Source organism: Boleophthalmus pectinirostris, unplaced genomic scaffold (genome assembly GCF_026225935.1).
Source record: "Boleophthalmus pectinirostris isolate CB_2022bp ecotype Guang Dong unplaced genomic scaffold, ASM2622593v1 HiC_scaffold_6, whole genome shotgun sequence".
NCBI lineage: Eukaryota > Metazoa > Chordata > Actinopteri > Gobiiformes > Gobiidae > Boleophthalmus > Boleophthalmus pectinirostris.
In genome coordinates, this window is record NW_026571447.1 from 17,294,229 (window position 1) to 17,317,087 (window position 22,859).

Sequence of the window (22,859 nt, forward strand, 5' to 3'; positions counted from 1 at the left end):
TCATGTATTTAAGCTACAGCAGATCCATTTGAAGGGCTTTTACCACTGAAAGGAGCTGTAGATTCCTGTGTTGCATCTTTATGTGGGTTTATTTTTAATAAATGTAAGGGTTCCCTATACAAATGTGGTGGCTGTTGGCAGAAAATCCAATACATCAAAACATTTATTTGTACAGTTCAGAGAGAATAAAGTTTTACGACTTTTCAAAAGCTAGAGAGATCCCCACAAACCAAAAATAGACATTACATATTAAAAAAAATTATATATATATATATGTGTAATACTTGCATAAATTATGTAAACTGGCATTAAAATATGCAGTTCTCCTGTTGCTCCTCATATACTCTACCAGTCAAAAGTTGAACACATCGTCTTATTCTGTTTTTGTTTTGTTTTTTAACTTATTTTACTTTCTACCTTTTTTAATTGTTATTATTACTAGTTATTAGTTACTAGTTAACTTTTTAACTCTTCATATATCACTATGTATGCAAAATGTAGAAAGTAGTAGGAAAGGAAGTAGAAAAAAAAAACACTAAATGAGATGGTGTGTCCAACTTGTATATGCTCCATTTCTTGAGCCTACCAGACCAGTCACATTCTTTCCAAACTGGAAGAGCTGGTGCTGCTTTGATTAACATTTTTAGTCCTTCAGCTTTGGCAGAAGTTTGCATTGTTCCAGCGTGACTCAACCTTTTTCAGTCATGACCTCCATAATAAGAGCCGTTGGCATTCAAGACACCCAAATGTTAAATCAAAATGATAAAATCAAACAAAAAATGTACTTTATTTTTAGTACATGGTCTATTATTTTATCTTGGCCTAACAAATGGCAATCTATAAATACTGCAAAATGTTGTTTAAGACTAATTCATACACTTTAATTTTCCTAATTCCTGATTTTTTTTCCGTAAAATCATATGGGAATCCCTGAAATCATTTTGTGACCTCCATGGAGGTCCCAGGTAGGCAGGCTGGCGCCCCCTACTGCCTCCGCTCAATTTCATTTCTCTCCAGCGACTAGGTCAGAAATCAGAATACGCTAAACAGTAAAAAAAAAAACTGGAAATGCAAATTTGGGCACCAGCCAATCAGCGAAGAGCCATATATTTAGTGTTGTCAACGATTCCTGAGATCGAATATTTAAAGTCGGAATAAAGAGAATGTTTGGTGAATTTCATCAAGGGGAAAGACGTTATTGCCGTTCTTCTTACAGGATTTGGGAAAAAGCTTAATATACGAGTTAGCCCCGTAAGCGGTGCATTACATACATGACTACCAAATAGCAGCAATTGGTTAAATGATATAAAGTACCCGCCTACCATCGAGCGAACGAATCCTAATGCTGCGAGGTCAGACACTTTCCATGAAGTGAAACCAGCTGATGAATCAGACTAGCTCCCAGGTCCCCAGGTTGAAAATCACTGTTTCTGGGGTTTTTAACTTTTCTCAAAGGGCATGCAAATTTCCATGTTTGTCCTGATGTGTTTGAATTGGTTTCTATCAGTCCTAGCCATCAGAATTCTAGGGGTTTGATGAATTAGAAAAGTCTTGCCAGGCCAGCTGATTCTTCTTTTCACACTCCTTCAGTAAATATTTGGCTTTTTCATTCCAAAATAGCCTACATGAAGTAAACCAAGACTAAACTAGATCTAGTTTAGTCATGTACACGCTTCTGTCTAAATGAAGGCCAACCTGAAGAAGAACTCCACCATTACATATTGGGCCTCTTCTCCAAAACCTTCATACTCGTGAGTAGTATGTGATAGGCATGTGGGTCATTGGTCCTTTTTGTCTTCCTTCTCTCCTTGTAGACTAGGAGATGTAGACCCATGAAGCAGCAGCAGTCCACACAGAGTCAGAGAGAGGCCAATCCACCATAAAGTGTCCTGGGTCTCCTCAAAGATCACATGACCAAACACTGCCTGCAAGTACAAAAGTGTTTAATATAAGTATTGGAGGCAAAACTAAATTGACAATTGAGGTATAAAGAATTACTTTCCTCCATAAAGCCAATGTCATGTTTAATTCCCTGGTTTATCAGGCTATTAATTATTAATTCCAGTGTAGCTGCTTTGTTTTTGATGGTTTCATATAGGATCTTTTTGTCCCATCTGTGTTTTCTTACCGAGGAGATGAAGTTGGATGCTGTTGTGGTGACCGTGACTCGAGCTGAAGAGGAGGAGTGTCTCAGGGCTTTGGAGAAAAATGTCCACATCACTGTGTTACAAACCAATAGCAAGCCTCCACAGAGCACACGCAGGGGGATATCCAGCTACAAATATGGAGAGAGGTGATAAAGCAGTTTAGAATGAATAGGTTATTGAATATACTGTGTTCAGAATTGGAATCACTTTTATTCATTATTCAACGGGAAAATCTATAATAAGGTAAGGTAAGTAAATGTGCAATAAGCATTTACATTTAAGCAATATGGTATTTGATTAAAAAAGGCCGGTAAAGGTCTGAGTTTGTGTGGATATTTGTGATTTTTTTCATGGAAATTATGCCATGCTAGCATTCTGACAATTGAGAGTGTGTGTCTAAAATTTTAGATTTGCATACTAAATGATCTTACAATTTATGGTTTGAGATATCCATAAAAAACCATATTTCCCACAGTGCACAATTAATGTAAAGTAAACTACATAAAAGCAGGTATAGGGGAAATCATGTCAACCCCTCAGTTTCGTGCATATTCTTGTAATTATCAGCTTATTACAGAGAGATGAGTCCATATGTAGACAGTGTGTTTGTTTACCCAGTCACACGCGTCCTCTACCCCAGGTTTCCAGTCCTTGAGTCCAGATGCACACATTTGTTTGAGGACACTAGCGCCCAGAGATAGTTTAGCGGAGAGTGAAGCCGCTGCACCACAAAGACCCGCTAATAACGCGTAAAGAGAGCCAGAAACCATTGTTTACAGAGGGTAAAACTTATCGGGAAGCGCCTTTCATTCACTAATTCAAGTGTGAGGAAAAACCATAACGCCCGAAACACTGACCGGAATAGGTCAAGCTAATGTTTCAAAATAAAAAGCGAAAGAGGGTCAGTCTTAATCACTCGACTCTAAAACGTCACATTGGTGCATATGAGGACAATTACAACATTGAAACCATGTGATGAAGATGCTATTTTAAGTAGTTAGTCGTGTCAGAAATCAAAAGAAACATGTTAAGATTAATTTATGTCTTGTTTCCCCGACATGTAGGTCTGATCACAGCGAAATAACCAATATAACGTCTTATCATTCCTCATTTTATAATTTTACTGCGGACCCAGAACATGAATCTGACTCAAAAACATTACAATTTTGGCAGCTTGACCATAGACAATTTCAACCAATTAGCTCAAGTTTTGAAGTCACATGACTCATTCACGGGCGCATATTGATTACGTCATATTGTTTTGGTACGCGCTGCCTTTTTTCACATTGAGTTTGTAGCCTTCTATTTTATGATCAAAATGAATAAAGGTAAAGTCAGTGGTGTGTCCTGGGTGAAACCATCAGAACCATCGTTTTTGAAAAAGTTTAAGAATGATGTTGGATACAAAGAAGGACCGAACGTAGACACAAAGGTGAGGATTAGCTTTACATTAGGCTAAAAGAGCTAGCAGCGAGTACCTTTTCGTCCTGTTGTATGCGTTTGGGTGTATTTAGGTTTAACATTTAGCCTTAGATTAATCGTAACATTTGAATGAGTTTTTGACGCTTTGAATGTGAAATCAACTTGGAGCCGAGCATGGCCAAAACTGATTCCATTGACTACAAAATGTAGTGTGTAGTGTAATCATTTCAGTTGTGGTGACTTTGGGCTAGATGGACTCAAAATAGAAAAACACAGTTTATTCGTAAAGGTATTAAAATCTTAATTATTATAATATAGCAACAGCTAATCTGATGAATCGTGATCCATTGTTCATTTAAAAACTTCTTAAAATTAAGAGGGCCGAATTTTTCTCTACATATTCCTTTTTGTCCATCATCTGATTAAATTATTCAAGCTCTTGGTTATGTAAAGCACAAAGGGAAATCCACTATGTCATATAGCAATCATCAGGATAGGTTTGCACTCCAAGCTCCAGAAAAACTATCCTAAAAGTTTAACAGGCCTGTGTATAATATAATGATGTATAATAGTTTGAAACTACATACAGACTCTAAAGTATGCTGTTTACCAAGATAGTTTAATTGCCATGCTAATACGGAGATCGAGTTAGGCAAATAGTACACAGTACATGATGTGTTTGATATTGTCCCCTTTAGCGTCAGGTGATGCCGACTCCAGACGATGACAGCAGTGGCAGTGACCGGGAAGACGAGCAGCCACAGGTGGTGGTGTTAAAGAGCGGAGACCTCTCTGCAGAAGAGGCAAAGATCATCAAGGACCAGATACAAGGGGACAAAGACAGTGGTACTAGTTTTTTTTGTTTTTGTTTTTCTAAATAAGATGAACGTCTGAGGCAGCTTCTCCAAATGCTTGTTTTAGATTTATACTGTTATACTGTTGACATTTTTGAATTGGGAGTATTCCAACCACGATTAAATCAAGAATCCCTATTATCATCACAGCCTAATTTATAAATTGTGTCAAGAAAGTACTACTGCCTACCAAGATCTCATATGTTCTCATACGCTGTGAAGTCCAGAAGAAAACATTAGTGTTTAAGTTCAAGCAGATAAACATAACATTGAACATTTTCACAAAAAATATGTTAATCTTCTAATCATTGTTTTTTGTCCACAGATGACAAGCCAGCTGATGGCAAAATCCTATTCAAGAAACCGGCTAAACGCTCCTCATCAGAAAAGTTTCAGGGCATCACTGCGAGCTCCAGCAAAAGGAAGAAAAATGTAGATGAGGAAACAAACAAGAAGGAAGGCTCAGGTAAAAAGGTCAAAAACAACAGTCTGTTGTCATTTGGAGGAGATGAGGATGAAGAGGAAGACTGAGTTTAACCAAGTCAGAGGGGACAGGTGCTATCAAATTCAATCATTTTACACAAAGAAAACAGCACTCACTTCTTCATAATGAAACCTTTGTAGCAAACAAACTGATAAAATTCTGTGAAATGCAAAACTTTAAAAATATACCTTTCATGTCCATATAGCAAGTTGTTGTGCAAATAGTGAGAGGCTGGAGTGGTATCTGTTCTTCAGTTGTGAAATACTGAGGCTGATTTTTAAACATACAGTTGGCACAAAATAATACAGCGTGTATCATCAGTGTTTGCCAGCTCCTACTTTTGTACAGCATTTTGAAGTTTCAAGTCAAGTAAGATTTCTTTTGACCCTGAACTAAATATTGTATAATGCTGTTGTAGATGTTAATGCATTTACATTTTTATGAGGTTATCGAATCATATTTTTGTTTCCTAGTCAATTTGAACTTGTGGTGTGTTAAACTCAGTGTATATGCAAGTTTGCTGATAATTTAACAGTATACTGTACATTCAGTACTATACTGAATGTATAAATATATTTTGGCTTCGTCAAAGGAGCTGTAAAACATGATGTAGACAATGCATTCAGGGCAATGCAGTTTTTATGTGAGTATGATTTGTGTACGTTTTTATACACTGTCCATTGCTTAAACTGAACATATTAAAAAAAAAAAAAAGTAGAATATCTAGTCTGTCAACTTTTTTGTGTTTAGTTTCCCCATGTTTATGCCACTAACACAAGATAATTAGACCAAATGTTCACTTGCTATCTTAATATAATAACAATGTGTTAGTGGGTGGGTTAGAACAGTGATAGACTGAATAAAATGTGCATAAAAAATATTTTGAATTCAAGTCATACAAAGCCATATTATTTTAACCTCTTTATTCAAAAAGGCATATTTCATTCTCACACCTGCATCCAGATCATTACAATTGATGGAAGAACCCTTTACCTAGAAAAATCACAACTTAAAATCTCTGCTTCTTCGCGATCAGACGCTGGTTCACTTTCGTCTGAAATAAATATCCTTGCTGACTGCCCTAATTTTGGAACTGAATTTTATCACACTTAAGGCCAATGCTTTTGGAATAGTACGAGAGAAACAGAATTCACTAATATGTTTTGGATTATTAGAAAAATTTATTGATTATGAGATTTCAACCTAAACTAATAATTAGAAACATTGTTGCAGGTTCACAGGTTCAAGATAGCAATTGGCTTGGCATTCTAATATTGAACAATGAATCAAAAGTATTTTACTGAGAAATTGCAATTTACTATCTATTTGCAACAAGTAAAAGGCAGAAATGCAGTTTAATAGATGACAGTGGGAAGCATTCATGTTCATTTACCAGAAACAATCCAGTATCACATCCAGCATGTTTTTGAAATTGTTTAAACTCATCAGTTAAATTAGCCACTGGGTTGGCTATCCTCCTATATTCTGTTAAACACCAATAATTTCACCTGTTGACAATGTAATGTTCCAAAAGCAGATAAAACAAGGCCATAATTCTGTTTCTCTCAGACCACTTTAATAACAAAAATGCATTCATTAATCTATCAGTGTGAGCAGCATTTCCCTCTGAATTGAAACCTGTTAACCCTCGGTACCTTTAATGACGGATGCAATTTGAAGTGTTCCTCCACTTGGGATGTCCTAACCCCAGCACGTTCAAGTACAAAAAGAAATGCCAGTCAAAGATTGCAGTTCCCCAGGTTTAAACCAACAGTGGGAGCGTCCTGGGACTAGCCCATAAATCTCCCATATATTCTGAGCCCTATCACCCCTTACATCAGGGCAAAGCTGGAGTCCAAAGCACTCTCTGGTTTCCTGGAGTAGGGCTGTTTCAAAGTTTTATGATGCTCTGGTTTATTTTGATTGGTGGATTTAGTTGATCGTTTTATTGGCGTCCTCTCTTCAGTCCAGTGGGCACTTCTGACTGAGGCTGACAAAGGCCTATCGAGATTTCTTAGTGAGTTTTTTGCCCTTTTTCAGGGTGAGCTTGTTCTTGACAAACCCACGCTTCCTCTTGGATGTCTGTGAGAAGAGAAGTTAGCATAGTAAGAAGGACATAATGAGGTTTTATTGACATTGAATAATGAAATGGGATCATTGTAGAAAACTGACTAATTCATACCTTCTTGGAAGTATACTTCTGTCTGTTGGCGTCAGTGCTCCTGAGCTTGTGCTCCAGTCGGTCCCTGTTCTCCAGTTTCTTCACTTTGTAAATGCGGACGAGCCAGTGCTCTGAAGTGAAGGCCTCCTCCAAGTGCTTCAGCTTAATGTCTTTGTTCCCAATCTCTGCATTACGGGTCCGGTCGAAACCAGGTGGTGTCCGGAAATCCAACTTAAAAAATAGGAATGAAAAAAGTTTAAAAGTTATAAAATAAATAACGCAATAACCCAACCCAATAACTAAATGAGGAAAATCTAAGCTTCAGCTGCCACACAGTACTTTGATTTACCTTCAGTCAGGTAAAATACAATGGTTACAAGCAGTCATAAAAAAAAATTACATGCATTTCCATTAGGCAAAACCTTGTAAAATAAAGTGTTACATCAGAGCAAGCATTGCTAGTCTTAGTTTGCTTGTAGTGGCTTGTAGTAATTTGCTTTAAAGTTGCAAACCTGCATCTCTCCAAAGCGATAGTAAGACATCTTGTACATGAGGCAGTTGAGGAGTGTTGGGGATCCTGCTTTGTCCACTCTGAATTCTCCTTGAGGGGTGAAGTAGTCACTTTCCTTTAATAGGAAAAACAGTTGAAATTGAAGCAAGCTTTCAATGACACTTGAAAAAAACTTTTTTTTCCACCCTTAATAATGCCTAAATTAATACTTAAAGATTTTGTATGTGCAAAAAAAAAAAAATTTCATACATTTGAATTAATACAAGTCAGAAGTGGGTTTAGACAACCTTGGTAATCCATTAAGATTGCTAGTAGGTGGTAGTAGCTCACCCTTATGTCTCTCGGATGCTCCCCTTCTGCGATCCGGACCATCCACAGAAACTTGTTGATGTCATCTCCAGAGTAACCAATGACTCCTCCAAAAATGATCAACACATAGTCCACATCCAGAGACCTCATGATCTCATAGGCCGCTGTCTCATTGGATGACATGGCTTTACCCACCTGCAAAGTACATAAGGAAGGATTGTTTTTTTTATTGTAAAAAATTTAAAAGTGTGTACAGTAGTCATTATCGAATAATAGTTTGGCCTTTCACATTACTCACTTCTACTTTCAAATTTCAGGTTAATTTTATCAAAGATATTAATGATAAAATAAAACCCTTTGCGTTGTGAACTTTGCCTGTTTACCTTTTAAATAAAATCTAAGAATATAAATCTAAGAGTGTTAAATATTCCTTTTGAACATAATCTGGATTTAAACTCGGACAGTGCATGTAAAGTAGTGTTTGTCATGTCCACTAAGTGGCGCCATACAACAAAGCAACAGCAGCTAATTCCCCCCATCAATTAAAACATTGGAGTACTTCCAAAGACATTATACTGCTATATTTACTGTATTGTGGTGCCATTTTCATACATTTTTAAGCTTGGATACAAATGTCTTATTTATTTGCTCTAGAGTTTGAAGAGGGAATTATTAATAGTTGTTTCTTTCAAAGACTTGCCACTTCTCATTTGGAGGACCCCTCCCTAAAAGGAGAATTATTAATATTACATTATAAGTCTGTTACCAGAGCGATATGACTGTTGTTCCAAGTGTTATTGTCCACCAATGTGGTCCTGTTGGCCATCCCTGCGATCTGATAACCATAATCCCACCAGGACATGACCCGGGCATGCTCGTCTGTGTTCTGCCTCAGCCAATAGTACGCCTCTCTGAAGTCATCCAAAATGTTACGAGACCTGGGAGGGAATGTGAGACAAGATTTCAGAATCTACACATTGTGTACATCTATGTCTTTAGTATACATTATGAGGTCATTACGAGTAGAGGGCAATTACAAAATGTTCCAACAATTTATAGTTTATGAGTTTATGTTAACTAAAGGCCAATACCACATTTAGTTATTATCCAGTAGATATCAAATTGTACCATAATGTAAATGAGAATAGAAATATGTCCAGTGTTTTTTAAAGCAAGAGCAATCTTGGAATAGAAGAATCAGCATTATGTTGTGAAACTGGTGAATAAATGAAAATTGAATGTAATATACTATACTATATATTTGAATTGTACTATATTAATAATATAAAGGGTAAGGTCAGTTCAACTCATTCACCAACATTCCTTAATTTAGAAAATGCAGTCATAAATCTCTTTCATACATGTCTTTTTTCAGGGCTAAATAACTGGAAAGATTACTTTGTTAGTTGTGTATTCTCACCCGTCGTGGTTGTATGACGCTAGCACCACACTGGGGCTGGAGTAGGCATTACTGGTGACCCATGTGCAGTGAACAGCAAACATCATAAGTAACATCAGCATCAACATCGTCACTATGGACTTGATATTCGGTCCAAGCCCCTCCTCTGCTTTCTCCTGCTCAGACACGTGTTTCCGCACCTTTCCGGCCTGTAAAATAAACAAATATGTCATACCAGTTGTTCTTATTGGCTATTAAACCAAGCTTAAGTTATTCAGTTTATTTTAGGTAGTGCAAAATAAGGTGCATTCTGGCAACTATTTGTCCCCATGGAAATATAATTGTTCTCCCTGGAATGTTCCACAGTATGGCATATAATACTCATCTATGTAAATAAAGACAAACATCAGAGGAGAGGCGTGGCTGCTCACAGTAAGAAAGAATGTTTTAACCAATGTCATTTATATCAGCTATGGTCGACAAGGAGGGACTGACTTGACTATACAGATGAGTTGTTACTGCAGTGTTAATTGTTCCCATTGATAAAATTCACAGGTTCAGAATCAACTGCTAGAGTCATTTTACACAGTTTATTCATTCACCAGCGCCTTTCAAGGAGACCCACAATAGGTTTGTAATTCATTGTTCTCACTGCATAAATTTGAAAGAACAGGCAAAAATATTGCCAATGCACACATTTCTACCATACAAAATTGATATATATTTGTTTACTTGTCATTTCTAGGTAAAGGTGGACTCATTTGAAACCCGGTATGTTATCAAAGTCCATCTTCTTACCTATTTATCCATTATAGGCACTACATGATGGATTTTTTGAGGTAAAGGAGACATTGTGTGTGAAGGTCAGACATGGTCCAACCCTTTGGGCGAGACACTCAAAAAGGAAATACTCTAAACTCAATGGTCCTTTGTGTTTCATAGAGGGTTTGAAATCTGTTGTTAAAATGGCATCTGCTTCATGCTCACTGCCAAATCCCAAACTATAAATATGGAAATCAGGATTATTATTCCTGAACATCAACAGGCTGCAGCCTCACACAGAAGTTCGAACAGCTTTATATGTGCACACAAAATTATAGGACACAATGAAATTATTACTTGGTTTAGTGAAATAGTACATGTTGTTAATATTTATCTTAGTTTTACATCAGTCAACTGACAGTTTGTGGAAAAAATACAGGAAGTAGCACTGAGTTCTTTGCAAGAACAATTCGCTATTTACAATTAAAATGTATGGTTGCTAGATTACAGTACCTTTTTTATAAACAATATGGCCAATTGCTTCAAAACTACATATACTGCCCACCTATAGACCAGAGCCAGATTTCAAGTTTTGATGCTTTTCATGAGAAATATCCAAATGAAAAATCTATAATTTTTGAAGAAGATCATTTACATAAGTAAGAAAGACCTGTCTGTTATATACTGTTTATCCAACCACTCTCTAAAATCTGCACTTTAGACACCAACCTTCTCCCAACCTCAATTAAACACCGTAAGATTAGAAGATTGTGGGTTCTTCTAATTCTCACCTTGTCATAGAGGTTCCCTGCATTTTTCTTGTCGTCTTCGTCACTGCTGTCTTCAGCCGGTGGACTCTGCCGCTTCAGGTCGTCTCCCAGGTAATGCTCAAACACACTGGAGAAGGCCACAGCGGACAGCATGCACACAACCGGGGTAAGGGTCAGCATCAGACGCACCATGACTCCAGCAAAATACACTGCACTGATGGCGTACAGGGCCACTGTAAAAGACAAGTCGGCTGAGGGTTAGGAAAGAAAGTTAAATGGTAAAGGAGGTAATTACAGTTCCATGTCCAAGTTTTTATATTCAAATGTTTTAGTTAAAAAGAAAGAAACCATAATAATCTTTCTGAGTGCAGGCCTCACCGAACACTCTCTCGTCATTGATGTTCTTGATGCAGAACCAGAGTCCCGCGGGGAAGGTGCAGACCAGGATGTGTAGGTCAAAGAAGAAGGAGACCCATGTGGTGGGCTGGTGCTCTGATACTGAAGCAATGATCGGGATATGGATCTTTGCATAACTAAGGACACAAGAGATATGAAAGTTTGAGTAGGTTGGTCAGCAAAAGTTAAAGGTTCAATATTACGCAACTGACACTTGTGAGTTTTAAGACATGTTAGAATGTTGCTACCTCATCAAGAACATACCTGGAGTTGTGTTTTGTTTCAGTCACACATTTGTCTTCATGTACCACACGAAAGTGGTAGTTTTCATGTTAACAGCAACCTTTTTACCTTTAGTTCAGTAGAGATTGGTAATTCAAGGGTTGAAATTATCCAAATGATTGTAGTGAAAATGGATTGAGTTGAGAGGAACACAGTGTAGCATGTATTACCGTATGACATCACCTTGTGATGTAAGAAAAAAAAAAGTGTTTTCTATTTGAGAAAGGAACTCAGCCTAAATATGCAGGGTTTATGTGTTAAACATGTGCGAATGAAACAAAATAAAATCTCAGGTATGTTTTTGAGAGGAAACATTATAACATAGATCAGAAAACAGTGTAACACTGGCCCTTTAACACTTATCCTGTTTAATATAATGAAGTTAGTTTGGAGTCTTTCTAATAACAAATCCAGATACGATTGCAGTTTAACTGAATGACAAATATACAGATTGTAAAAGGCTTGTTATTTTTAGACTTTAATCACACGATCAGTTATTCTTCTTATCTCACAGTGACATCTATAATCCCATTGAAGTGTAAAAACAATGAAACCCTCATAGAGAGGGACATTAATAATGTCCAGAAAAATATAATGAAAACTAGACATAAAGCATAACTTTATATTAACTACTGGTTGACAAAATATATTGCATCTGTATAAAGGTTGTGTGGCCAATGAAATATAGTTGATTACTGTGAAAATTCTTGTGTATAAACAAGACGGCACAGACCTAGATGCAAGGGATGTCTCAGTGATGCATTGTTGATCATTTCTTAAAATCCTTGACCTTGCCACATATTTTCTGAATGTATTCTCATTGTAATTCATTCTCCAACTGATGAAACATGGCATAAAAATATAGCATAGTCTTCAATAAGTTATAAAGCTTGATAAAGCCTGTCTTGTATTTCAGTTTTCCAAAGCATATACTATGCTAGGCACATTTACAAGAAGCTGCATTAGTTTAGTTGATTAGTTTATTTACCAGCAACTATGTGTGTTGCAACACAATCACAAAAAAAAAGATGTTTTACACCAGATTTAGTAAGAGTCTCCATCTGTAGTCCATCTGTGTTTACGGTGAGATTCTAAACAGCGGTTAATATATCTGCTCATTAGTCTCAACCAGCGAGTGTTTATTACATATGATGCCTGAAGCCTATTGACGCTGAAGCTGTGGGAAAATGTGTTTTGGCTGATGTCAGTTATCTGGTGGATGACCCCTTCAGTTTTACTGCACTGCAGCAAAACTCTCCTTTCCTTCAAACCTCTTCAAACACAGACAGTTAAAGATACTGAGGCGTGGCCCTAACACTCACACAGTATGCACAGAGAGGGCACACAGCGTCTTATTTTAGTGCTAAAATTATTGGAACAAAACAGTTTTACAACTGACAAAAAAATGTAGGTGTAAATTGCTGATGTGAATATACTGCCTAAGGACACAAAGCAGCTGTGTTCGGGCAAACAGCCTTCCCAATGGGCAACTTAAACTTAACTTAATTAACCCACTGAACCACCCCCTTATTAAAGTATTTTTTGAGTTATATAAATAAACATGTATGTATACTCATAGATGTCTTCCATACAAGAAAAAATATGAGTCTAGTCTACAAACAATGCCCCTTCACAAAAAGTACAGAGAACAACTTTTTACATAGCGCTGAGTGGCTGTGCAGAGCTGGACTTCACGCTAAATGAACCGGCAGACGGGGGGAAATAAATCTAGCATGGGACAGCGACTGCTCCTCTCCTCAGCGTTTTATCCAATACACTTTTGGAGATTTATGCTACAGCTGTTTCGGAGTAGCTCATTTAAAGCCCATTAATTACCCCTGTCCTGTGGTGAGACGGTCCCAAACACTGGTGGCAAAGACTTACCCAGTGTCCCACAGGGAGTAGAAGCGCCCACTCCACGGTGCAATGTACCCTGAAGGAGAGGTAGACAGATGGGAGTGGTTAGATTCTAAGAGATTACAAGTACATTTAAACAAACATAGATCATTGAGTACTCTTCACTGGTGGCATTCCTGATAAAATGTAACATGATGAACTCAGGTGAGATCCAATATACTAATAAAGCATCCTTCTGACAGGGTGTTGGAATGAGACAAATGCCCTTCTCCAGGCTGCTGGTATGGATGAGTTCAGTCTAGTTGCTATTGGGGCTGTACTCAAAATATAGATACAGCAATATATCATTACACATTTCGTGGCAATACGTGATGGTAGATTGTGATACTGAGATGGTAGATTGTGATACTTTTAAACAGTGGCAATTCATTATAAATTGTCATATACTGCAGTAAGACTGAATTTGCATAGCTGAAAAAGTGGGGCATTGTGAATATGAAATTCCAGAGTATTTTATCATTTTAGATGATAAAAATACACATTTTGTGTATGATTTTTTATTTTTTTTTTAAATTGTATCCTGAAGTACTTGGCAATACATAGCCATAGTTGCTATACAAGTAGCAAGTCAAGAGTGTGATTAATACACACAATACAGTAATTTTATATTAACAAACATTTCATGATACAGTACACTACCATTTTAATAATTTAGTAATTTGATGAATACAGTCATTTAAAATACATTATATAACAATAAATAACCAATACAATATATTTACTCTTCTGTGTATATGTATGTATAGAGGTGAGGATATAATGCAGTCTAATGAGGTTTCTCTGGCCGGCCGCAGTGACAAAGACACAGAAGCTAATGGCCAGTGTGGACATGCAGAAAAGGCCTCCCTGTGGTTTGTGATGGATGTATGATGTCCACGCTGAGCTGTACTAATCATAAACACCAATAGTTTTTACAAGTCACGCTTCAGACACTGTTAAAACACTAATTAATCTTTTAATTACATGCCCATCAGAGCAGCTAAGTGTCTGCCCAGGGCATGCAAGGACAGAGGCCCTGAGGTAAATACATGGAATATATGTTCACTTTGTTCATATTGTTCTTATTTATATTTAAGATCAAACACTATTTAGCTTCTCGATTCAATTTTCCACATCCTTGGTTGTTGCCACCAGTTCAATCAATTGCCTTGTACAAGTGTGCTTTTTCTTTACATCTTGGCGTTGCTACAAATAAAGGCTTAAGAAACAAATCCATAAAATTAATTACAGCTTTTGCATATCTACCCAGTGGGAGAATACTTTTCAATAAATGTGCATTATGTGTGGGTGCATGTGAGATACAAGCTGCATACAGGGTCAACAGCTTTGTGCAGTTGTATATTGTAGTAGTAATGTTCACAAGTAACTCAAATGTGCACATTTAGAGGTGCATAACTAGGATGTAAAACTATGCAAAACACCTGCTTTTTATTTTTAATATCGTATAGGGCATTCATGAGGAAAAACATTTACATATCAGTTTGAATATAGAGAAGCTGGGGAACCAATAAGGGGACCTATTTCATGTCTATCTATGTAAATGCTATGGTGTTAGATCAAACAGTACATTTATGGATAGTAACAAGGGACCGCGGTAAACACATATTTTAGACAAAAGAAACTATAGTATGAGAGTAAAAGCCCACAGTCTCTTTCCTTGTTTGTTGGCTGTGCACTTCTCCATTCCCCTGGCCCCAGTATATAGCTCAATATAGGACAATTCAAACCCTCCAGTATGAAAATGCTATTATCAGTAAGTATGGCTGTCTGTGTCTGCTAGACAGATGTATTTTGCATCATAATACAATTGTCCCTCCACAGCCTCCATTTAAGTAAAGCTGCATCAATTCCCAGCTTATTGCACCACCATCTTAAAAGCTTTCTCATAAACTGAATGTAATGTCCATTGTTTTGTTTTTATTCCTTTTAAAAGCTGCTTGTGTGGACTCTTTGGGGAAATTCAAAGCAAAGAACAGACAAAGTTTAGTAAACAAAAAACTATTTGATGATTTCAATCACGCCAAAACTAACAAATTAGATAAATAGAATTAAAGTCAAACTAGGGGTCTCATTTATGTAGTATCCGTATACATTTTTTTCCATGTTAAAGGTCCTATGCTATGCAAAATTGAGCTTTAAGGCCTGTTAAAATGCTGTTACCTCATCAAACGCATACCTAGAGTTGTGTTTTGTTTCATTCACACATGTCTGAATAATCCTGCATTATTAGTCTGTCTACATTTCCAAAGCTGAAAATGCTCCGTTTCACTTTGTATAAGGTTAACAGAGCTACTTTTACTTTTGGCAATTCCAGGAATTTATCTGAAATTATTCAAATGACGCTAGTGAGAGTGTTTTCTGTATGAGAGAGGAACTTAGCTTAAACATGTGTGAATGAAACAAAAGAACTCCTGGTATGTTTTTGATGAGTAAATAACATTATAACATAAATCAAAAAATAGCTTAGTATAGTATTGTATTTGTAATGGGCTCCTACAGTGTCCTATGGATGCTTTTTTAAATTTGCTATCACTGTCACTAACTATGTTGGTATGAATTAGGCCATCCCAGTCATGTTTTCCTCATATATAAAAACAAAAACGTGTACCTGTGTAAGTCAAGTAAATAACTGAAAGGAAAACGACTCCAGCAGCCAGAGCGACTCCAAGGAAGAAGAGCGTCTGAAACTCCTGCCGTGTAAGCCTGTCCTTCAGATACTGGAGGAAAGCATAGACCTGCAGCAGCACAAATACACCTGCAATATACAACACAGGAACACAATATGTTTTAGGAAGAGTTAATGTCATTTTCAAGGGCAGTGTGTAGGTCTAGAACTCTGTATCTTAAACTTTTTCATGCCTTGCACCATCTAAGATAATATTTGGCTCTACAGTTACCACTAGATGTAAAAACAGATTTAATCAGGCCTACATTAAACTATACTTAAATTAGACTAAACTATGAAACTTTATGTATTTAGATTCTAAGATAGAAACTTCAGGGGTATGAAAGTAAGACAAAAAGTGAGCATTTGTTTTGTAAGAATTCATATTAATTTAAAGTACTGTTTGTTTACACTAACATGTTTTACTTACATATATCTCTTAATGCGTGCCCATATTGCAAGTCAAGGTAATGCACATGGGGGTGCGGGTCTACCTTCAAAATTGTAAACAGCAACTTTACTTTTTACCTTAATATTTTGTTACTAATGTATTTTCATCTAAATAAGTAAGTGAAGTTTAGTTATATAGCACTTTTCACAGACATAAGCCATAAAGTGCTTCACATGCAAAAGTTAAAAACAGCATAAATTACATTTATAATCACATAAAATCATAGCAGCCCTAAACCTAAGGGGGTAGGAATGCTTGCTCAAAGAGTAACTTTTTCAGCTGCTTTTTAAAAGCATCTATACTATGTAGAGTGTAGGTGAGGAGGCAGTTCGTTCCAAAATTTAGAAGAGACGGCATTAAGTTTTGGACAGTAGTAATAGTAGACCTTAGGCTACAAGCGGAGGTACACGAGTATATATTGGAGTGTCATGTGTCAACTAGTCATGTGAAACAGATCTACAATTCAAAACACAGTTTGTAGAGACTTGCACCACTTTTTGGCTTGTCAGTTTAGAATTACTTTGTTTCCCTAAAATTCAAGGTGACAGTTTTCTGACCTGCAGCAGCCATGTGTTCGCTGGTCCTGATTGGCTGAAATCCCACAAAGGGGATTTGCATGGAAAGGACCAGGCCAATGATGTAGAAGGTGCTGTAGGCTGCAAGAGACAGAACAAAATAGGTTACAAAACAATTTGGGTCAAACATTGTGAGTAAATCTGAAAATTAGGTCGTCATGCCCTGTTAAAGCTTTCACCAAAGAGGACAAAACAGCAAAAACTCTCACAGTGCAACTTTTACTGTCCTTGTTGCTTCATACAAGCAGAAAATAGCATTTGAGCTGAAATAAAGATTGACAGTTGAAGCTTCACAGTTCAAATCATTTACACACTCCAGTCCCAAAACGACTAACAAAGCAAAGACCCCAACTAGATTTGACAACCGCTTCTAACAAGTTCATAAGGGTTATTCTGGAAAAAAAAAAACAGGTACACAAAGACTCTCTAACAAAGCTTTAGCAATCCAGTAGTGGTGGTAGCAGAGCAGCCAATCACTGTTGTAAAGCTGCAGCCTCATTAGAAAGCACAGAGACAAGCCTGGGAAATAAAGGCGTACAAAACCTGGCACCGCGAGCTACATTTTCACTTCATTGGTTTGATGAGTTGGCACCAAAAAAGACCATGCATGTCTTTCCCCAGCGTTCACAGCAGGATTCATGGCTGCGGAGGTTCACCATTCTGGTTAATGAGCAGCAAATAACACACTGCGATTGGATGGAAGGAGACCGAAGGGAAAGATATGGCCATGTTCTCCGATTTCAGGCATTTCAGAGCTTTCTAAACAGCGAAATATTGGAATTCAGATGACATCACGAAGTCCCATTGGTCTGGATAAGTTTACTGAAGCTTGAATGTAGCTAAAATGTCCATTGCTCATTAGCAGATTTAGTGGAGTAGTTGGGACAGCTATAATAAGCAGATATAGGATGATTTTTTTCTCATTTCCCATTAAAATATGACAATGATTTGGGCAATGCACTTCTGACAGATTTGTAGGGAGCATTTCAGTGCTGCAAGTGCAATATGAAATTCTGGATGATGGTCCGCCACAGTCTTGTCTCCATGTAGATGTTATTGCTTTGCTTGACATGTATCCATCTTGCACTGATTCAATAATAGGTGCTTTCATAGATAAAAATACAAAGTATTAATATACGGAAGATATGCAAGTGGCAAATAATCCACTAAAAAGTTTGTATAGTGCACCTTTAAAAGCCAATCTCAAATAAAATCTGGTAAGAAGGCACTACAATGGAAGTTTTGAGAAAAAAATACACTTCCAACAAAATAACATTATAAAACTACAAATAGAAAACATAATTTTAAGGCTTTTGTGTTCCTTAGGAATCTTGTTCAACAGAAATTGTGGGATTAATAGAACCAATCATTCTTCTAAAGTCACTCCAACACTCACTGTTTATCTGTGTCTATGCCTAAATCATTTGAAACCTCACCAAACCTCAGTATGAAAACTCTAATGGGAACATGGATTTGCCCATTTTTTCTGGGCAAAATGCCAATGTATCACACTCGTCTGTGCTGCCGCCATTACCACGGACATGATGTGTGTTAATATTCGTCTAAATCATGAGCAGAAAGGCTTGCCATGCAGTTTGGAGCATGGTTATCTCATCTTCTGGTCAATCAAGGAGAAGATTGTGTCATTTTATTTTTCTAAGTTTGTGTATTTGAGGGTGACTTTTTAAACCAGGAAGTGGTTTTATTCACAACTGAAAGAACCAAGATTAGAAGGTCTTTAGCGGTCTTGTTTGTAAGCTGCTAACTCTAGGGTACAACAATGAAATATCATTTAATTCCACAAAAGACAAGTTAACACATGTTTCTAAGTATCCCATATGGGAACGTAATGGCACGGCAGCAATTAATTTGCAAACATAAAAATGAGACACAATAGAGGGTAGGAGAAAAAGGATAATTTCAATAATGGATCAAAGAATATGAGGGATTTTCATAGCCTGGCTCCAAGAAGTCTGGCTACAACAGTATTGACTTCTGTCCTTCAAGTAGAACAGGTAGTAGCAGTGGCACAGCAGTACTGTATAGCGTTCAACAAAACTGAAGGTCAGTAAAACGCATATAACTGAATAAATGTAAGATAGATATGTTTAAAACCCTACTGTGGAACATTCCAGGCAGTTTTAACATCTTAAGAACAAGCTGATGATGCACCCTCCACTCATAGCCTGTATATATAAATGAACATAGCTAATCCAAAAGCCGCCACATTCCAAATAGGAAGTGAGCCTGGGGGCGCTTCCAGCTCCAACGACTTTCAATTGACTTTACATTGAAAAATTGTCACCCCTCTATCTGTTTTGGTTTTAAAATGTTCGTAATAACTCATTCTACATGCTCTTGGTGTTTTTAATTTGCTATTTACGGTAGTCTGTAAATAAATTCCTATTCCATATATGCAACTGGCTCTAAATAGCCTCATAACTTCTAGCATCCTGAGCTTCATTTGACTGGAACCAAAAGCTATGGGTGACGTCACACTCCCTTAGTCCACTTCTTTATACAGTCTATGCCTCCACCAGATGAGTCATTATAGTGCATCTTTAATATTTAAAACTAGAGAACACTTCAGCTTGATAGATCGTAACATATAGTACTTTCAATAACTAAAGCCAGACAAGATCATAAAACAGTGTTACAATAGGGCTTGTAGGGGCTGCAAAACTCAAAGTCAAAGTCTGACGTGTGTCCTTGTGAGAACCCTGTGATGTCGAGCCTAATGAGTTTTGAGCTGGCAGAATGACAGGACCATCCCGTAACAGAAGAGGCAGACCAGAGAAGATGGTTCCCGGCAGGCGTCACGTTAATACACCTGCTTCATACACACTCTGCTATGTGAGGGCCTGGGAATAATACAATCAAGGCAGACATGACCAAAATATGATAAAGGACTCAGAACTTAAAGGTCCTATATTACACTAAACTGACTCTTGTGAGCTTTAAGCCATGTTATAATGTTGGTACCTAATCAAAAATGTACCTGGAGTTGTGCTTCGTTTCATTCACACATTTGAGAATTCCTGTATTATTGGTCCGTCATCTCCAAATCTTAAAATTATGTGATGTCATGGAGCTTAGTTTTTTTTAGTTCAGTACAGATTGGCAATTCCAGGGTTGAAATGATCCAAGTGATTCAAGTTAAGGTGTAAAAACACAGAGGAGCACTTCCTGTATTGCCACATAACATCACAAGGTGGAGTTTTTTTTCTGCTTGAGAACTCTGCCTAAAAATGCAAGGTTCAAAATGTGTCAGTGAAACAAAACACAACTCCATGTACAGTATGTTTGTGATGCGGAAACAACATTATAACAGAGTCCAGTGTAATTATGGGCCCTTTAACCAGAACTAAACCAGACAACAAAGACTCAATATCCAACACTAATTAAACCCCAGAACCATGTTATTTGCAGTACAATAATCCTCCAAAATGCAAATCCACTCAATTTCTGTAAAGGTGTATGGAGTCAGTGTGTCTGCCCAGGTGTTCAAGAGAGACCAAGGTGAATGAGAGAGCACAGCGAAGAGCAGCGCATGCTAAATTATTCATGTAGCCGATAGTGTTATTCAGGACTCTTCTTTTCCGCTGCTTTAGACCGGAGCAGGAGCAGGTTTAGATACTGCACACTCTCTTTGATATAAGACTTCATAGACTTCCTCACTTCAGCCATATTGTAAATTTTAAAGAAAGAAAGAATAAAGAATATTGTACAATTAGAATAATTCTTTGAGAATAATTTTGCTTTAGGGATACTGTGTCAGTTGTATAAATTAGTTTCAATATTATTGTTTATCTTTTATATTTTGTTCAAAATAATGTGCTTCAAAATATGTCATCGTGACAGGCTTATCTCAATATATTGGATGCATATTTTTGCCTATAGGATCCTTAATAAATCTAACTAAAAGATTTTTAGTTATTTCTCTACAAGTTATTTTTTTTACTAATTCAAGAGCAAAGAAATGGACATTTTAAATATCGTCACCATCAAGTACTGGCTGCACTTTGTGTCTACTAGAAAGGAGGTTGTGGGTTTGATTCTGGGTCAGTTTCAATCATCATGAACAAGTAAACATTGTGGCTGAATAAGTCATGGTTCTGAAGTTTATGTTTTAAGCACGAATACAGAATTAAGTGCTAGTAAGAACTTTAAGAAGCCAAATGTCTAATACGCCACACAAAAATTACAGCAGTCTCCAATGGTCAAAAACTCACATCCACATCCTGATTCTACGGAAACATATGCCTTAAAGTTGCATCATATGAAGTCCAGCTTTGTGCCAAACAATCAATGCAGCAATATACAGATTTAATCTTCCAAAACAGCACAGCAATAATACAGCTTGTATAATTGGACAGAAAGAAAAGTATAATTTTGCCAGTAACTACACTTAAAAAGACAGAAGTTTCTTAAATGTCTGCATGGTGGGACCCTGCTGTGGCCCGCTGGCTTACATGAGAAACATGGTGAGGTGTTGCAACATTGGCCCTGAGTCCAGACTTCATGAGTGGAGCACTACAGAATATGTGAAAGCTGAGCTCTTTGAAGGACGGCAGCTTTAATCTTTTCTGCTTCTAGGTTTTTCACCTGCTTTTTCTCACCTTCCCTTTTAGGCTTTTATTGTGTAGTCCAATTTTCCTCTCTCTGGTTAAGGTGTGCAGATATCACACTGAGTACATAATGGACAGTTACAGATAGCGCAAATTATTCAAAGTGAATTATTCCTACTTTTGTTCAGATTTTTAGATAGAACAGCGTCACTGTGTTATTACCTGTTCCCCTCTTAGACAACCTGTAAAAGGGTATCAGTGTCAGATATCAAGTGTTAAAATGGTTCCTGCTTGAGCCAATCTGTAAACATCCTACAACTAATAAGAACACTTAAAGCAACACTTACTAACAATATTGGATATGGTATGTCCTGCATGTTTACATGTAAAAAGACCGCAAGTCATACTTTTTCTATGGTGACAAATACATTTTATGACATACTGTGGAAGATTATAGCCACGGGATTTTCATGGAAACAAGCAGGAGGAGATTCAAGTCCATTCAGAGGAAGAATGCAAGTTTTTCAGTGGATTTTGCATTTTGGTTGTGCTTATGCACAATAAAAATGAAAAAAAATAATAATAATTGGGGGTCTAAAAGTCAAATGTTGGGGTTTCAACTACATTAACAGCAAAATGAGCCTAAAATGTATATGGTTTAATCAAGCAAAGGAAGATGTACTTTTCTCAGATTTAAAATTTGCTGTTATTATCTACCTTCAACAAACATTATTATTATGTATTCACAACATAACCATGCCCAGACACTAACAAAACTTTCGGTTTTATTCCTTTATCTCAGTAAAACAAATACCTTAAAGTGCAAAAACATATCAGAGAAACCCATGGCTGTTGACTAAGCAATTGTTTTGTCCTCTGTACTGGCCCTGCACTTCCTGGAAACAGTATTTGAAATGAGCATCATTGTAAACCTCCAAAGTTGTCCTCTTATGCCTGAGATTTAATGTGGCCATCAAATATTCACATTTGTGCATTTAAGCGTGGGAGAGCAGTGCCTCACCTATGTACACTCTGCGGCTGAACCTCTGCATCAGCAGCAGCACAAACACATGCAGCGGGATCAGGTTGATGATGAAGACATAGCCGCCCCAAGCAGAAACCTGAAAATACACATGAAAAAGTCTTTATGAGAAGCAAAAACCTGAAAATACACATCACAAACTGT

General features: G+C 37.1%; 3 protein-coding genes across 3 annotated transcripts in view; 1 reads left to right on the forward strand and 2 right to left on the reverse strand.

The window, feature by feature from the left end:
* Window positions 1-103: 103 nt before the first annotated feature.
* LOC110171421 (transmembrane protein 42-like) lies at window positions 104-2,964 on the reverse strand. The gene is made up of 3 exons (XM_020937129.2): window positions 2,762-2,964; window positions 2,129-2,275; window positions 104-1,925 (listed from the first exon to the last, which is right to left on the reverse strand). Exons 1-3 carry the CDS (start codon window positions 2,915-2,917, stop codon window positions 1,779-1,781), a joined length of 450 nt encoding a protein of 149 aa, XP_020792788.1. The 5' UTR covers window positions 2,918-2,964; the 3' UTR covers window positions 104-1,778.
* Window positions 2,965-3,389: 425 nt separating this feature from the next.
* On the forward strand, window positions 3,390-5,627 carry kiaa1143 (KIAA1143 ortholog). The gene is made up of 3 exons (XM_020937573.2): window positions 3,390-3,579; window positions 4,268-4,415; window positions 4,749-5,627. Exons 1-3 carry the CDS (start codon window positions 3,457-3,459, stop codon window positions 4,952-4,954), a joined length of 477 nt encoding a protein of 158 aa, XP_020793232.2. The 5' UTR covers window positions 3,390-3,456; the 3' UTR covers window positions 4,955-5,627.
* A 186-nt stretch (window positions 5,628-5,813) lies between these two features.
* stt3b (STT3 oligosaccharyltransferase complex catalytic subunit B) overlaps window positions 5,814-22,859 on the reverse strand; it is a 64,616-nt gene continuing 47,570 nt past the window's right edge. The window contains exons 5-16 of the mRNA XM_055163666.1: window positions 22,695-22,794; window positions 17,088-17,186; window positions 16,023-16,169; window positions 13,382-13,430; window positions 11,198-11,352; window positions 10,841-11,052; window positions 9,309-9,496; window positions 8,655-8,826; window positions 7,910-8,083; window positions 7,581-7,694; window positions 7,090-7,299; window positions 5,814-6,989 (exon numbers count right to left, since the gene is read on the reverse strand). Coding sequence (XP_055019641.1) covers window positions 6,909-6,989; window positions 7,090-7,299; window positions 7,581-7,694; window positions 7,910-8,083; window positions 8,655-8,826; window positions 9,309-9,496; window positions 10,841-11,052; window positions 11,198-11,352; window positions 13,382-13,430; window positions 16,023-16,169; window positions 17,088-17,186; window positions 22,695-22,794 — 1,701 coding nt within the window. The 3' untranslated portion in view covers window positions 5,814-6,908. The remainder of the gene's footprint in view (window positions 6,990-7,089; window positions 7,300-7,580; window positions 7,695-7,909; window positions 8,084-8,654; window positions 8,827-9,308; window positions 9,497-10,840; window positions 11,053-11,197; window positions 11,353-13,381; window positions 13,431-16,022; window positions 16,170-17,087; window positions 17,187-22,694; window positions 22,795-22,859) is intronic.